The 19710-nt window shown below is 47.4% G+C and overlaps 1 protein-coding gene across 1 annotated transcript in view; it reads left to right on the forward strand.

Annotated features, from left to right (window-relative positions):
* The window catches only part of LOC144479973 (uncharacterized), a 96756-nt gene that overhangs the window by 9131 nt on the left and 67915 nt on the right, over window positions 1–19710 (forward strand). Inside the window, exon 2 of the mRNA XM_078199105.1 lies at window positions 9268–9415. Coding sequence (XP_078055231.1) covers window positions 9268–9415 — 148 coding nt within the window. The remainder of the gene's footprint in view (window positions 1–9267; window positions 9416–19710) is intronic.

Genomic DNA, 19710 nt, shown 5'->3' on the forward strand with positions numbered 1-19710 from the left:
AATTCTATTTAATGCTTTGATTCAGCAAATCTAAAATGTTTAATTTTAAGCAGAGGAATTAGTCAACTTAATACCGAGTGCCATCCTGCACAATAAAATGTTAATCCCACTAACTGTCAAACTGCAAAACAAATTGAGTACGTAGTGTAATGACTTCAATCAGGCCATTGAGGTTGCCTATTGGAGTATGAACTCCCTGATTAAGGATCCAATTGAGGGGTCAATCCGGGAGTCTTTGCCTTGTACTTAACGGGGAGTGTCAGTTCCTCTGACACCCCCTGAGGTAGACTGCTGACTGCTCGCACTCTGTGCACTGCTGTTAGAGTTTGTAAATAAAGGGATTTTGGTGAAGAGACTTCTGCATCTGAAGACATATCACACCCACATTGTTCACAGCCTTGGAGCTGAGATCACCGTCCCCCCACAGTGTCATTTTTAGCACACTGAGAATTATTTAGCACATGTTATCCAATCGCAATTGCTAAATAATCTTAAGTGTGTGATAAAAAATATACTGACTTTCAGATTATCAGTTCGGTTCACAGTGAGGCATATTTGCCTGTACCAGAAGCTACATATGTTAACGCAGGGCCGTGTTCTTTGCAGACAGAAAGAACATGTACATACATTGCACCTATTTCAGCTAAACAAAATAAGTGACAGCCATTCACTGGTTCATTCCTCAGGTCAATGCCTTGAGCAATCAGAGTCAAGATATCTGGTTTAAATTTCAAACAATGCTTGCCAGTTAACTGTCAGTCATGCATCAACTGGAGGCGATGACCTAGTGGCATTATCGCTAGACTATTAATCCAGAAACTCAGCTAATGTTCTGGGGACCCGGGTTTGAATCCCACCACGGCAGATGGTGGAATTTGAATTCAATAAAACATATCTGGAATTAAGAATCTACTGCCGACCATGAAACCGTTGTCGATTGTTGGAAAAACCCATCTGGTCCACTAATGTCCTTTAGGGAAGGAAATCTGCCATCCTTACCTGGTCTGGCCTACATGTGACTCCAGAGCCACAGCAACTGCCCTCGGACAATGATGGATGGGCAATAAATGTTGGCCAGCCAGTAATGCCCATGTCCCATGAATGAATTTTAAAAGATCTCTGTGATAAAGGCTCTACCAGAAGAGTGTACTTGCCAACCCTCTTCTCATACAGCATCAAGCTGCTGTTCCCTCTGATGTTGGTATCCTTGTAATTGTCCTGATAAGTGCAAGATGAAAAGCTTCAACAAAATGTCTTTTTTCAGCAATTCTCAAATTCTGTATTATCAAACAACTGCTCTCATTCTTGTTTTCAGATCCCTCCGTGATGAGGGAGATTGGACACAGGTTGTGGGAGGGAGTGTATTTGATGGACCAAATGGCCTTTCTGTGATCCCTAATGTCTGCTGTTTCTATGACAACAGTTGGCTGACTTTTTAGAATAATTTACTGGTTTGTGTCTGCGGCAGTGAGTGGGAAGAATGTTTGGATCTTTGTACCATTTTAACAGATGTCTTTTTCAGTGAAATTGATTATCAGTAATTGGGTGCATGGTTGTGTATTTGCAAACCTGTTTGTGGGTGTCTGTCTGTGTGAATGAAAGATTTATACAACACCTGAACATCACTCACTAACATCTCGAGCTGCTTCACATCCCAGAAATTACTTTGATTTGGGTTCAGTGTTGTTGTGGAACAAATGAAGGAGACAGTTTACACAGTGGCCCACACTTCAATGATCAGTGAACAGTTTATCAAGAGGGAATGACACTCCAGATTCCAGGAGATCTTTAGACTGGTTGAGATGATCTTTATGTCATTTTTAGCACAAGGACAAGTAGATGAAGCCGGTCTTTAATCAAAGCTGAAGAATCCCTCAGTATCTCACTGTTAGGTTTCAATATCACACTGTAACCCCTGGATACTGCTCTGTAATCTCAGAGTCACTCACTGTAATCCCACAGTACTGCACTGTAACCTCTCACTATCACACTGTAACCCCTGGATACTGCTCTGTAATCTCAGAATCACACTCTGTAACCTTGCAGTACTGCACTGTAACCTCTCACTATCACACTGTAACCCCTGGATACTGCTCTGTAATCTCAGAGTCACTCACTGTAATCCCACAGTACTGCACTGTAACCTCTCAATATCACACTGTAACCCCTGGATACTGCTCTGTAATCTCAGAATCACACACTGTAACCTTGCAGTACTGCACTGTAACCTCTCACTATCACACTGTAACCCCTGGATACTGCTCTGTAAACTCAGAGTCACTCACTGTAATCCCACAGTACTGCACTGTAACCTCTCACTATCACACTGTAACCCCTGGATACTGCTCTGTAATCTCAGAGTCACACACTGTAATCCCACAGTACTGCACTGTAACCTCTCACTATCACACTGGAGTGGAAGCCTAGATTGAGTGTGAGTCCTGAAAGTGATGCTTAAATCTCACAGGCACAGTGTGACCGCTGACTAGGCCAACACAATACAAAAGCAAAATAGTGCAGCTTTTGAAAATCTGAAATAAAAACAAAAAATGCTGGAAACAGGAGCGGCACAGTGGGTTAGCACTGCTGCCTCACAGCGCCAGGGACCCAGGTTCGATTCCCGGCTTGGGTCACTGTCTCTGCGGAGTCTGCACGTTCTCCCCGTGTCTGCGTGGGTTTCCTCCCAATCACTTCCAAGATGTGTTGGTTAGGTGGATTAACCATGGGAAATGTGTGGGGTGACAGAGATGGGGGAGGGTGGGGGGAAGAGGGCCTGTGTAAAATATTCTGTCAGAGAGTCAGTGCAGACCCGATGGGCCGAATGGTCTCCTCTGCAGTGTGTGGATTCTATGACTCTATATAATACGTATCAGCTATTTTATTGCAGATTGAAATATACAGTCATGGGCAACATCCCCAACAATTCCATAGATTTTTTGGCAAAACCTTTACACATATCAAAATAAAGGAACAGAGTTATTTATTTTATTTATGTTTTTATTTATTAGTCACAAGTAAGGCTTACATTAACACTGCAATAAAGTTACTGTGAAATTCCCCTAGTCACCACAGTCCAGCGCCTATTCGGGTCAATGCACCCTAACCAACACATCTTTCAGGATGTGGGAGGAAACCGGAGCACCCGGAGGAAACCCATGCAGACACGGGGAGAACATGCAAACTCCACACAGACAGTGACCCAAGCCGAGAATTGAACCTGGGTCCTTGACGCTGTGAGGCAGCAGTGCGAACCACTGTGCCACCGTGTGAGCTACTGCATCCAGCAAAGCTTCCATCAAACCAAAAGAGAAAATGCTGGAAAATCTCAGCAGGTCTGGCAGCATCTGTAAGGAGAGAAAAGAGCCGACGTTTCGAGTCCAGATGACCCTTTGTCAAAGCTTCCACTCAAATACCTCAAGGAACATAGTTTTGTTCTTTGCGCAACTATTAAATCAGCGCAAAGTCTGGAGACAGCTGATTGTTACAAATGACTCCAGGAGAACAGACTTTTAAAAATTCTTTCTTCGAATCTGGGCGTCACCAGCTGGGCCAGCATTTCTTGCCCATTCCTAACTGGCCCTTGAGAAGGTGCTGGTGAGCTGCCTTCTTGAACGGCTGCTGTCCACGTGGTGTAGGTCGACCCAGAGTGCCGTTAGGGAGGGAGTTCCAGAATTTTGGCCCAGCGACAGGAAAGGAAAGGCCGACATATTTCCCAGTCGGGAGACAGTAAGACCCACTGTGGATGAGGTAATGCACAGCTCCGGCCATGGAGAAGTTGCTTCCACTCATGCGCAAGACCAGAAACATGGGCGATGATTATGAGATAATGATAAATCCAACAGGGAATTCAGGAAAAAGGTCTTTACCCAAAGAGCGGTGAGAATGTGGAACTCACTCCCACACGGAGTGGCTGAGGAGGATAGTAAAGACCCGGCTGAGGGAAAGTCAGGTTAGTATGAGAGGGAGATAGAGGGATAGCTCAGAAAATAGGGTGAAGTTGGGAAGTTATGTTGCAGTCGTACAGGACGTTGGTGAGGCCGCACCGGGAGTATTGTGTTCAGTTTTGGTCGCCTTGCTTTAGGAAAGATGTTATTAAACTGGAGAGAGTGCAGAAGAGATTTACAAGGATGTTGCCAGGACTCGCGGGACTGAGTTACAGGGAGAGATTGGACAGGCTAGGACCTTTTTCTTCGGAGGGTAGGAGACTGAGGGCTGATCGTATAGAGGTGTAGAAGATCATGAGAGGCATGGGTAGGGTGAATATGCTCAGTCTTTTTCCCAGGGTTGGGGAATTGAGAACTAGAGGGCATAGGTTTAAATTAAGAGAGGAAAGAATTAATGGGAACCTGAGGAGCAACTTTTTTACACAGAGGGTGGTGCGTGTGTGGAATGAGCTGCCGGAGGGTGTGGTTGAGGCAGGGACATGGACAACATTTAAAAGGCATTTGGACAGATACATGGATAGGAAAGGTTTAGAGGGATATGGGCCAAATGCAGGCAAATGGGGTTAGCTTAGATGGGCATTTTGGTCGGCATGGACCCCAGCTTGGGCCGAAGGGCCTGTCCCCATGCCGTAGATTTTATGATTCCATGAAGTGAAGTATGATTGGAGGAAATTGGGCGGGGCAGAAGCCCCTCTCACGCCAGTCGAAGCTAGGGTGACGGGGTCGGTGCTGGGAGTGAGGCTGACACACAGGTGATGTTAAGAGGGGTTCTGTAACTCTGGCGTGATCACTCCCGGTTTGAACAGATTCCATACCTTTTTATATTTTAGATTTGACATTGTCTACAGAACGACATTAATCGAATCAGACTGTAGCATCGCCATGGCCTTTAGAAAGGGAATCAGTGTTCCTTTTCACTCAGACACTGACCACTCTTATATTTCTCCCTCCAATTTAATCAGAGCTCAGCTGTGTGGGCGATACGCTGGAAACCTTTGATTGCTTTTACTGACCCATAAAATCGAAGTTTGAGAGCAAGTGTCACATCTTCCTAAAGCCCTGCCCTCTCTCTCCAAATCCACCACATCATCAGTAACAAGCAGCAAGCTCGATTGGAGAGAGAATGACCTCAATTACAGGGGAGATGGAGGCTGCGGGAAGGAGACACAATCCACCCTGACAGCCCCTCTCCCCCCCGCCCACTCCCACACACACCGTCAGCCAGTCAGTCACCCCCAATACATCACCTTTAATCTACACTTTAACAGCAGTTTACATTGTGCACCATTCGAATGAAACAAGGAACTGCACACACACACACACACACTGACACACACACTGACACACACACTGACACACACACACACACTGACACACACACTGACACACACACACTGACACACACACTCACACACACACACTGACACACACACACACACACACTGACACACACACACACACACTGACACACACACTGACGCACACACACACACACACTGACACACACACACACACACACACACACTGACACACACACTGACACAAACACACACACTGACACACACACACACGCACACTGACACACACACACACACACACACTGACACACACACACTGACACACACACACACACTGACACACACACACACACTGACACACACACACTGACACACACACACACTGACACACACATTGACACACACACACACACTGACACACACACACACACTGACACACACACACACACTGACACACACACACTGACATACACACACACACACTGACACACACACACACTGACACACACACACTGACACACACACACTGACACACACACTGACACACACACACACACACTGACACACGCTGACACACACACACTGACACACACACACTGACACACACACACACACTGACACACACACACACTGACACACACACACACACTGACACACACACACTGACACACACACACACTGACACACACACACACACTGACACACACACACACTGACACACACACACTGACACACACACACAGTGACACACACACACACTGACACACACACACACTGACACACACACACACACACACTGACACACACACACACACTGACACACACACACACACTCTGACACACACTGACACACACACACACTGACACACACACACAGTTACACACACACACTGACACACACACACACACACTGACACACACACACGCACACACTGACACACACACACTGACACACACACACACACTGACACACACACACACTGACACACGCACACACTGACACACACACACACTGACACACACACACACAAACACACACACACACTGACACACACACACACTGACACACACACTGACACATACACACACACACACAGACACACACACACACTGACACACACACACACACTGACACACACACACACTGACACACACACTGACACACACACACTGACACACACACACACACACTGACACACACGCACACACACTGACACACACACGCTGACACATACACACACTGACACACACACACACTGACACACAGACACACACACAGTGACACACACACACACTGACACACACACATACTGACACACACACACACTGACACACACTGACACACACATACACTGACACGCACACACACTAAAACACACACTGACACACACACACTGACACACACACACTGACACACACACTGACACACGCACACACTGACACACACACACTGACACACACACTGACACACACACTGACACACACACACACCCTGACACACACACACTGACACACACACACCCACTGACACACACACCCACTGACACACACACACACACTGACACACACTGACACACACATACACTGACACACACACACACACACACTGAAACACACACTAACACACACACACACTGACACACACACACACTGACGCACACACACACACACACTGATGCACACACACACACTGACACACACACACACTGACACACACACTGACACACACACACACACTGACACACACACACTGACACACACACACACACACTGACACACACTGACACACACACACCGACACACACACACACACTGACACACACACTGACACACACACACACACTGACACACACACTGACATACACACACACTGACACACACACACACACTGACACACACACTGACACACACACACTGACACACACACTCACACTGACACACACACACACTGACACACACACACTGACACACACACTGACACACACACACACACTGACACACACACACTGAAACACACACACACACTGGCACACACACACACTGAAACACACACACACTGGCACACACAGACACACACACTGACACACACAGACACACACACTGACACACACACTGAAACACACACACACTGTCACAGACACACACTGACACACACACACACTGACACACACGCTGACACACACACACACTGACACACACACACACTGACACACACACACAGACACACACACAGTGACACACACACACACTGACACACACACATACTGACACACACACACACACACACTGATGCACACACACACACTGACACACACACTGACACACACACACACTGACACACACACACACTGACACACACACACTGACACACACACACACACTGACACACACTGACACACACACACCGACACACACACACACACTGACACGCACACTGACATACACACACACTGACACACACACACACACTGACACACACACACACTGACACACACACACTGACACACACACTGACACACACACACACACTGACACACACACACTGACACACACACACTGAAACACACACACACTGGCACACACAGACACACACACTGACACACACAGACACACACACTGACACACACACTGAAACACACACACACTGTCACAGACACACACTGACACACACACTGACACAGACACACACTGACACACACACACACTGAAACACACACACACTGGCACACACAGACACACACACTGAAACACACACACACTGTCACAGACACACACTGACACACACACACTGACACACACACACACATTGCCACACACACCCCAACACACACACTGACACACACACACTGACACACACACACTGACACACACACTGACACATACACCCCAACACACACACTGACACACACACACACACTGACACAGACACACACTGACACACACACACACACACTGCCACACACACCCCAACACACACACTGCCACACACACACAGACACACACACACAGGCATACACACACACATACTGAGACACACACATTGATACACACACACTGACACACTCACCCCAACACACACACTGCCACACACACAGACACAGGCATGCACACACGCATACCGAGACACACACACGCAAGCACACTCACAATGACACACACACACTGACACGCACTCACAATGACACACATACACTGACACATACAGACACACAGAATGACACGCACACACACACACACACGCACTCACAGACACACTGACACACACATACACAATTCTGGTCTCTGCTTCCACTGCCACTTGAGGAAAAGAATTTCAGAGACTCTGAACCCTCAGAGAGGAAACATTCTCCTCATCTCCATTTTAAATGAGCGACCCTGTGTTTTTAAACCCTGACCCCTCGTTCTCGATTCTCTGATCGGGATTGAGCTGGACTGTGATGCCCCTCATGGTCAAACATCCTGCTGGCATTCACTCTCCAGTCACGATCTGGCCCCTTCAATGCGGTTTGGCGTCCTAGTTTGCTTTATAGTGTTCCCCTGAAGCATCTTGGAATATTTGATCATAAGATCCCTACAGCGCAGAGAGGCCACTCAGCCCATCGAGTCTGCACTGACAACAATCCCATCCAGGCTCTACCCCCGTAAGCACACGCATTTACCCTTCAAATCCCAGCATGAATCAACACCGGCAGGCGAGGAGGGAAGCGGATAGAGCACCGTGAGGGAAGGGAGAGGGTTGGCAAACTTTCCCATCACAATTGTGTGGGTCGCAGAGGAAGGTCAGAGAGTGGCTGCTCATTCACAGAGTTTACAGCTCAGAGACAGGCCATTCGGCCCATCGGCTCTATGTTCGACAGGCCCCTCAGCCCTGTGTCGGTGACACTGTCCTCCCATTGTTGACCTCCTCAAGACCCATTACCCTGGGATCCGAGCAAATATCGTGAAATCCTGACACAATTCCTCCTTTTTCCTGCAGGATTTTGAGAAACTCAGTTTAAACATTTTGTTTTGTTTTTTATTTTCAGATAAGCCACTCCCCCAGGGAGCACCGGGAAGTGTGATTGGAATTCTGGGAGGAATCATTGCCGCGGTGATCATTATCAGCGCCATAGTAACCGTCTTCTTCATCTATCGGCGGCAACAGAAGAATCGTGAAGACACAGACAATGACCTGTGAGTACCGGCCACGTGTAACAACAACCTGCATTTATGTAGCACCTTTCATGTAGGGGGCGCGGTGGCACAATGGTTAGCACTGCTGCCTCACAACACCAGGGACCCAGGTTCAATTCCGGCCTCGGGTGACTGTCTGTGTGGGGTTTGCACGTTCTCCCCGTGTCTGCGAGGGTTTCCTCCGGTTTCCTCCCACAGTCCAAAGATGTGCGGGTTAGGTGGATGGGCCGTGCTAAATTGCCCCTTAGTGTCAGGGGGACTAGCTAGGGTAAATGCATGGGGTTAAGGGGATAGGGCCTGGGTGGGATTATGGGTGGTGCAGACCCGATGGGCCGAATGGCCTCTTTCTGCACTGTAGGGATTCTATAAATTGCCCCTTAGTGTCAGGGGGACGAGCTCGGGTAAATACGTGTGCTTACGGGGATAGACCTGGATGGGATTGTTGTCAGCGCAGACTCGATGGGCTGAGTGGCCTCTCTGCGCTGTAGGGATTTTATGATCAAATATTCCAAGATGCTTCAGGGGAACACTATAAAGCAAACTAGGACGCCAAACCGCGTAAGGAGATGCCAAGGCATTTGGCTAAAAGCTTTTGTCAGTGGCAGGTTTTATTGACTGAATCTTGACCGAGTTCTGAGCAGCGGCACGGCAGGACCCAGTCTGCGCCCCTGCAGGAACCGCTCGAGTAATCCTGTCCTAACTTGCTTCTTGTTACCCTCATGAGAATGTTTATGATTCTCAAAGCTGGGTGAGTGCTGCGATTTCACTCTCTGTCCCTGCCACTCCTCATCCTAAACCGAGTGACTAAAAGCAAATGACTGCGGACGCTGGAATCGGAAACCAAAAGAGGAAACGCTGGAAAATCTCAGCGGGTCTGGCAGCACCTGTAAGGAGAGGAAAGAGCCGACGTTTCGAGTCCAGGTGACCCTTTGTCAAAGCTTTATCAAAGGGTCATCTGTACTTGAAATATCACCTCTTTTCTCTCCTTACAGATGTGCCAGACCTGCTGAGATGTTCCTAAATCTAATGACCCTGGATACGGCCCCCTCAACCCAGGGGACAGGCAATTCAGGTCTTCCAATTCACTCCATTGAGACCCCTCACTTCTATCCCCTTCAATAAGGTTCTCTCTCAGCTGTCTCTGTTCCTAGGTGGGGTCTGACCCTCGTCAGACCCCACCTAGAGTACTGTGCTCAGTTCTGGTCGCCTCATTACAGGAAGGATGTGGAAAAGATTGAAAGGGTGCAGAGAAGATTTACAAGGATGTTGCCTGGATTGGGTGGCATGCCTTATGAGGATAGGTTGAGGGAGCTCGGTCTTTTCTCCTTGGAGAGACGAAGGATGAGAGGTGACCTGATAGAGGTATATATGTTGTTGAGAGGTATAGATCGGGTGGATTCTCAGAGGCTTTTTCCCAGGGCTGAAATGGCTGCTACGAGAGGACACAGGTTTAAGGCGCTAGGGAGTAGGTACAGAGGAAATGTCAGGGGTAAGTTTTTCACTCAGAGGGTGAGTGGAATCGGCTGCCGTCAGTGGTGGTGGAGGCAAACTCGATAGGTCTTTTAAGAGACTTCTGGATGAGTACATGGGACTGAATAGGATTGAGGGTTATAGGTAGGCCTATATATAGGCCTAGGTAGGTAGGGACATGACCGGCGCAACTTGTGGGCCGAAGGGCCTGTTTGTGCTGTAGCTTTTCTATGTTCTATGTAAACCTATGTGTATTTATCCATCATCTATCTATCAGTGTCTCCATTTCTCTCAGTCTCTATCACTCACTCATTCAAGGCCATCTTCATTTTCTCTTGCCTCTCGCCTCTCTTGTTGAAACAAGGGTGTTAAATTAGAACTGTTTAGATCTTATTAAAGTGTCCCCAGTTGCATCCAAGTATCTGCCAACTCAATCTGAATTTTCATGGCTGGGAGTTTTTATGAACTGCTTTGTGAGTTTGGAACTGCAGTGAATAACACGATAATAACATGGTGCTATGAATGAGAATAGCTCCCTGTGCCTGTTGTCTGGATGCCTGCGACTGTGAGTCAGCATTTAACTTTAACTACATTCCGCAGAAATATTAAACATTATCAGGGAGAAGGTCACATCGTATTACCACAAAAATAAATCAGAACACCACGTACAATACACCAGCAATTCACACCTGCAACAAATAAAATGTCCCAACACAATGCAGGGGAGCGATGAACAGACATTAAACATTAAATTGGGGTGGCACGGTGGCTAGCACCGCTGCCTCACAGCAACAGGGATCAGGGTTCGATTCCCGGTTTGGGTCACTGTCTGTGCGGAGTCTACACGTTCTCCCCGTGTCTGCGTGGGTTTCCTCCGGGTGCTCCGGTTTCCTCCCACAGTCCAAAAGATGTGCAGGTTAGGTTGATTGGCCGTGCTAAATTAATCCTAGTCTCAGGGGGATTAGCAGGGTAAATATGAGGGGCTATGGGAATAGGGCCTGGGTGGGATTGTGGTCGGTGCAGACTCGATGGGCCGAATGGCCTCCTTTTGCACTGCAGGGATTCTATGATTCTATGATAACCGGATCCCAAACCATATTGCGGTCAGGTGATCACAAACGATAGGATTTCGGGAACATCCTACAGGAGAAGAGAGAAGTAAAGAGGTCGAGAGGATTGGGGAGGGAATTCCAAGAAGCTGAAGGCATGAGAGCCAATAATGGAATATAATTAATAGACGAATGGCCTTAAGATAGACCCTGGACTCATGGGATCCAGGGTGAGGTATCTAAATGGATACAAAATTGGCTTCTTGACAGAAGCCAGAGAGTGGTTGTAGAGGGTTGTTTTTCAAACTGGAGGCCTGTGACCAGCGGTGTGCCTCAGGGATCAGTGCTGGGCCCACTGTTATTTATCATTTATATTAATGATTTGGATGAGAATATAGGAGGCATCGTTAGTAAGTTTGCAGATGACACCAAGATTGGTGGCATAGTGGACAGTGAAGAAAGTTATCTCCAATTGCAACGGGATCTTGATCAATTGGGCCAGTGGGCTGACGAATGGCAGATGGAGTTTAAATTAGACAAATGCGAGGTGATGCATTTTGGTAGAACCAGGGCAGGACTTACTCAGTTAATGGTAGGGCATTGGGGAGAGTTACAGAACAAAGAGATCTAAGGGTACATGTTCATAGCTCCTTGAAAGTGGAGTCACAGGTGGACAGAGTGGTGGAGAATGCATTCAGCATGCTTGGTTTCATCGGTCAGAACATTGAATCCAGGAGCTGGGACGTCTTGTTGAAGTTGGTAAGACATGTGATGGTAAGACATTGGTAAGGCCACACCTGGAATACTGTGTGCAATTCTGGTCACCCAAGATGGATACAAAACTAGCTTGGTCAAAGAAGACAGAGGGTAGCAGTGGAAGGGTGCGTTTCTGAACGGAGGGCTGTGACAAGTGGCGTTCCTCAGGGATCAGTGAATCATAGAAACCCTACAGTGCAGAAGGAGGCCATTCGGCCCATCGAGTCTGCACCGACCACAATCCCACCCAGGCCCTACCCCCACATATATTTTACCCGCTAATCTCTCTAACCTACGCATCTCAGGACTCTAAGGGGCAATTTTTAACCTGGCCAATCAACCTAACCCGCACTTCTTTGGACTGTGGGAGGAAACCGGAGCACCCGGAGGAAACCCACGCAGACACGAGGAGAATGTGCAAACTCCACACAGACAGTGACCCGAGCCAGGAATCGAACCCGGGACCCTGGAGCTGTGAAGCAGCAGTGCTAACCACTGTGCTACCGTGCCGCCCCAACCTTGTGCTGGGACCTTTGCTGTTTGTAATATACATAAATGATTTGGAGGAAAATGTAACTGGATTGATTAGTAAGTTTGCGGACGACACAAAAGTTGGTGGATTTGCGGATAGCGATGAGGACCATCAAAGGATACAGCAGGATATAGATCAGTTGGAGACTGGTGTTGTGAAACTTCTTACCATTTGCAGAATCATCAGGTTTAATATTTCTCTAATCTTTGAGGAGCGAGGAACGCAGAAGGTGCGACAGCATCGGGACCCGTGCCCCTAAAGGAGAGGAGCTGTATTTAACGTTTTTAAACTGTATAAAACGAGCAGCTCAGACACCTGATAAAATCAGGAGCCCCATTCCCCACAGTCCACTGCAGCATCACAGGGCTGTGTCGACTGTTCACCAATCGATGGTGGATATAATGTCCCTTTAAACTGAGGCCGTGCTGCCAAACAGGCAATAGTAGGACCAGGAGGGTGGAGTGAGCAGGAAGGGCTGGGGAACTTTCCTTAGAGAAGAAAAGACTAAGCTCGAGACCTGTAAAATTATGCAAGAGTTTGATGGAGTTGGCGGAGAGAAGAGGAGTCGAGAATTGGGAATCACAAATGTAAGATAGTTTCCAAAAATCCAACTGGGAATTCAGGAGAGATCCTTACCTGGAGAGTGGTGAGAACATGGAGCTCACAACCACAGGGAGTATCTGCGGTGAATATTCCAATGTATTTAAGGGGAATCTGGGTAAACATGAGGGAGAAAGGAATAAAATGATTCAGTGATGGGTTGAGATGAAGAGATTGGGAGAAAGTTCATGTGGAGCATTAACACTAGTATGGACCGGTTGGGCCGAATGGCCTGTTTCTGTGCTGTCTCTTCTATGGAATTGTATGATGGGCTGTGTCCACATGTTCCCAACTCAATCTGTTTATCATGTGAGTGAACCCAGTGACTGGGCGGAATATGGAGACATCAGTGTGATCGCTGTTACCAGCAACTACAGACCGTCTTGGGTAAGGGAGAGGTCAGTGCTTCCAGTCACATTGCCAGGTACCCCTCCAACACCCCTACCCCGGAGTCCCAAGCTGCTAGTCTGGTAACTCGCTGACCCAGGGGAAAAGGAGTGGAACTCATCTTGCGAGGGAGTTTCCCGAGGTTTGTACTTGCCAACTTGAACCACCGGCAGAGCAGGATCCAGAGGTAGTGTTCCGCCTGGAAGAGGGTTTGATTTGATCTGATTTGATTTATTATTGTCACATGTATTAACAGACAGTGAAAAGTATTGTTTCTTGCGCGCTATACAGACAAAGCATACCGTTCATAGAGAAGGAAAGGAGAGAGTGCAGAATGTAGTGTTACAGTCATAGCTAGGGTGTAGAGAAAGATCAACTTAATGGAAGGTAGGTCCATTCAAAAGTCTGACAGCAGCAGGGAAGAAGCTGTTCTTGAGTCGGTTGGTTCGTGACCTCAGACTTTTGTATCTTTTTCCCGGTGGAAGAGAGAATGTCCGGGCTGCATGGGGTCCTTAATTATGCTGGCTGCTTTGCCGAGGCAGCGGGAAGTGTAGACAGAGTCAATGGATGGGAGGCTGGTTTGCGTGATGGATTGGGCTACATTCACGACCTTTTGTAGTTTCTAGCGGTCTTGGACAGATCAGGAGCCCCATACCAAGCTGATACAACCAGAAAGAATGCTTTCTATGGTGCATCTGGAAAAGTTGGTGAGAGTCGTAGCTGACATGCCAAATTTCCTTCGTCTCCTGAGGAAGTAGAGGCGTTGGTGGGGCTTTCTTAACTATAGTGTCGGCATGGGGCAAACTTGGCAACAAATGGAGAGTTTGGCCCGCAGCAGGATGAGAGGAGAGAATTTGTCCGTGGTCTCTACTCCATCAAGGAGTGAAGAGGTGAACTATAGCGTCGGCATGGGGGTCTGAGCGCATTTGCAAATGAGCGGGTTAATCAGTGTTGTGATGTTGATTCTAAAGACTACAGCGAGATTATGGAACGTGGGATGTGATTGGAATCATTACTTGTTGAAGGTTGTGATTAATCACTTCTCCAACACTAATCTCTTCTAATTGCGATTGTCTTCATTTGATATTTTTTAATTATGGAAATATGAAGCTTAGGCAGATAGGGTGGAGTGCAGTCACTGTGCAAGCATTCATCATGAGGACAGAACCACACTTCACTCACGCACTGGACACTTGAACGGAAGGTCAGTGACCTGGAGTGGGAAGTTTATTTGCCTCTCCACAGATGCTGCCGAACTTGCTGAGTATTTCCAGCATTTTCTCTTGTCACCTCTGCCATTAGCAGCTCAGTCACACACAAGCCACGGGCCTCTGGGTTAAACTACCTGTGCTTACATTAGTGTAGACAGATGTACCTGACTACCCCACACCCTCACCCCCTGCAACCACCCACCCACCCACCCACCCACCCATTCACCCCTTCTCAAGGGAGTTTTCTGAAGCCCACACCGTCATACTCCAGCCAGAAGCAAGGCTTTGAAGTTTATTTATTAGTGTCACAAGTAGGCTTACATTAATACTGCAATGAAGTTGTAAAATCCCCTAGTCACCACACTCCGGTGCCTGTTCGGGTACACTGAGGGAGAATTTAGCACGGCCAATGCACCTAACCAGCACGTCTTTCGGACTGTGGGAGGAAACCAGAGCATCCGGAAGAAACCCACGCAGACACGGGTAGAACATGCAGACTCTGCACAGACAGCGATCCAAGCCAGGAATCAACCACGGGTCCTTGGCGCTGTGAGGCAGCAGTGCCAACCACTGTGCCTGAAGAGAGCACTAGTTTCTGGAAATTCGACCAAGTCCCCAGCTGGACAGAGGAACCCTCCCAAATCTGTTCAAGGTGAGGGGCCAGGAAGCCAAACTCTGCCCATCAATACACAGACTCACTCACTGCTGCCCAGTTACTGCATCCTGGTTATCGCTGCCCTGTGATAATCTCTCAGACTTGAGTCTATTTACCACAATCCCTTTTGGAAAGTCAGCGTCCGCGCGATTTCCTCTCTGCCCAGGTTTGCTCTGGCTGCATCGTGTCGTGTTATTCAATAACTGGACTGTGGGAATTAATGATGGCTCCCCTCAATTCCTTACACTTTACCCAAACAGCCCTGAGCAGACTATTTGTAACTCTTTCCTGGAACACTTTTCAAATTAAAGCTGACTTATTAGAAGTTAAGAATCAATTTCATGCTCCATGCTCTTGATAAATCTCTGCTGCTGTTGCTTGTGTTTGTATCGGCGCAGGGCAGCTGGTAATCTGAAAGGAATCAGTTTTACCATCACTCTGATATATCACCCTTCCAACAGAGAGCTGGAATAGGACTGTACCTCAGTCCTCAGGCTGTGTGTGTGACATTATCATATCTGTATCCTGGGGAGAATGACTGTAACTAAATTTCACAGAGTCTCTCCGCAATGCAGAAATATGATTGCCTCTCTGGCTAGGACGCTCTCTCCATTTCCTGTCATGAACTAGAAACTTTAAGAAATGATCGAGTCAGGAAGGGGTCTGTTGTCTCCGGGAGCACAGCGCAGAGTGAAAATGATCTGATCATTACCGATTGAGAATCGTGAGTAGGGTTAATGGCCCCTCCATCATTTCAACAGTGACTCGTTGGGGAATTTTACAAGCTCCTCATGTCCAGCTCCTCTCGCGGGGTAATTGTAAAAATAACTATAAGCATGAATGAACGAAGGTGCAATCTCAGTAACGTCCTCCGGCCCGACAACCCTCCGCAATATCTGTTTCTCCAATGGTGGCCATACCTACAGCTGCCTGAATCCTAAACTCTGGAATTCCTTCCCTAAATCTCTCCACTTTGTTCCCTCCTTTAAGATGCTGTTTACAACTGATGCCTTTGACCAAGCTTTTGGTCATCTGATCTATCACAGTCACGTGACTTGGTGTCATACTGCATAGAATCCCTACAGTACAGAAGAAGGCCATTCGACCCATCGAGTCTGTGCCAACCACAATCCCATCCTATTCCTATAACCCTATTCCTATATAAACTGCTAATCCCCCTGACACTAAGGGGCAATTTAGCATTGCCAATCAATCTAACGTGCACATTTTTGAACTGTGGGAGGAAACCCACACAGATACGGGCAGAACGTGCAAACTCCACACAGACAGTCACCTGAAGGCGGAATTGAACTTGGGTCCCTGGAACTGTGAGGCAGCAGTGTTAACCACTGTGCCACCGTGCCACCCTCTTTGTTTGGTTACATTCCTGTGAGCAGCTTGGGAATGTTTGGCTTTGGGATTTCCCACGCAACCTGCTGTGTGTTTTTTGGCAGTGAAGGCAGCCCGCCATTGGCCAGCGGCAGGATCTTCTGGTCCTGTCATTGGCCAGCAGGGTTTCCCGTTGAATGCACCCCTTGTTGCTGGGAAACCCACGGTGGGGGTGCGCCACTGCCGGCGGGATCTTCGTCCACCAGTGTGAACAACCGGAAAGTTCCAGCCAAGATCATTATGCACAGTTGCCTGTCTTGTACTGCGGCTTGCCAAGGTCATGTGATCGATGACTCCCGTAACCTCGGATGTCATTCCCGTGTGAGTAATGGATTGAGGCAGAAGCTGTTTCACCCCCACATGGAGAATGGGATTGGGAGTTTAGACTGAAATTGGGTGGATTCTGGAAACTAGAAAACTTCCAGCTCCTGTAAGAAACAACAAAGAATAATTAAAACTCGTCTGCAACTTTTCACAGCCCGTTGGCGGCTGGGTGAATCAGCGTGGCTTTGAACATTCCAGCACCAACTCCCACAGAGGCAGATTTGAGAATGAATTGGAAATTCTTCCATTCTCAATGGCAGAACTATGAAATTGATCGAGTGAATCGAGAAAGCTGATAAAATAAGAGTAGCAATTATTACCAGTGCAGGGAACGAGTGTTGCAAGTTTCACTCTAGACCTCACTGAAGAGCAGTGAAACTTTGGGGGCCTAAAGACCCACTTTGGACCCTTGACTAACGTTATTTATGAACTTTACAAGTTCAACACCCGAGCTCAGGGAAATGGGGAGAATATTGATCAGTATTTGAAGACATCTCTTTGAATCTAGTGAGTTTGAGCAACTTAAGGATGATCTGATCAGAGATAGAGTTGTCTGAGGAACAAGAACTACCCACCATGGGAGCACGTCTGCCGAGAGAAGAGAAACTTATTCTGAAGAAAGCTATTGACGCACAGAGCTCTGAAATGATTCATCATCAACTGAAGAATATTGATTGGAGAACTGAGGTGTCGTGACACTGCGGAGAGGCAGTTCAGATCTTCCAAGCACAAGACTGTCTGAGAAGGAAGGATTATTTATAGAAGGCCAGCAGAAAGATTAAAGCCAGAGTACTGGGTGTAAATACTGTGGAGGGTGCCACACAGAAATCAAAAGGAAGGATGGTCAGTGTGGGGAAGCAATGCTCTAACCACAAGAATCGCTTTGCACACAAGTGATTTGCTGAGAAGTACATGAGAAATAGGAGCAGGAGAAGGCCATTCGGCCCTTCAAGCCCATTCCGCCATTCAATGAGATCATGTCTGATCTATTCAACACCATTTTCCTGCATTTTCTCCACATACCTTGATGTTTTCATGATGTAGAAATCTATCGATTCCAGTCTGGAACATACCCAATGATTGAGCTTCCTCAGGACAGAGAATTCCAAAGATTCACTATCTATATATATGTATGATGTGAACAGTTGTGTTCACATTGTATATTAATGACTCTGCAGATGATACAAAGTTGGGTGGGAGGGTGAGCTGTGAGGAGGATGCAGAGATGCTGCAGCGTGACTTGGACAGGCTGAGTGTGTGGGTATCTGCATGGCGGATGCAGTATAATGTGGATTGTGTGGATTGTGCACAGAACATTTCAAAGTTAAAAGTCAACCACATTGCTATGGAGTCACAAATAGGCCAGACCAGATAAGGACGGCAGATTTCCTTCCCTAAAGGACATTAGTGAACCAGATGGGTTTTTGCAACAATCAGTGATGGTTTCATGGTCACCACAACTAAGACTATCTTTATCTTCCAGATTTATTAATTGAATTTAAATTCCACCAGCTGCCGTGATGGGATTTGAATCCAGGTCCCCGGAACATTAGCCTGGGCCTCAGGGTTACTAATCCAGTGACATCTCCGGCCACATTGCCGTTTGTGAGAGTTTGCTGAGGGTGAATTAGCTGCTGCATTTCCTCAATCTAAACAGTGACCACATTTCCAAAGTACTTCATTGGCTGTCCAGCGATCTGAGACACCCAGTCAGTGTGAAAGGTGCTATATAAATGCAAATCTTTCTGTTTTTTTCATTCATGTTTTTGGTTTTTTTGCCATTTGTTTTTTCCATCACTTTTCCAAGTGGCATCTTATCAAATCCACGTAAATCACCTCTCGGTCTTACCCTCATCCACACTCTTTGTGACATGAGCAGAAAATGTGGTTAAGCTGTTCTGTCTTGACTCCATTTCCCAAAT

The sequence above is a fragment of the Mustelus asterias genome, chromosome 27, assembly GCF_964213995.1.
Source record: "Mustelus asterias chromosome 27, sMusAst1.hap1.1, whole genome shotgun sequence".
Lineage (NCBI taxonomy): Eukaryota > Metazoa > Chordata > Chondrichthyes > Carcharhiniformes > Triakidae > Mustelus > Mustelus asterias.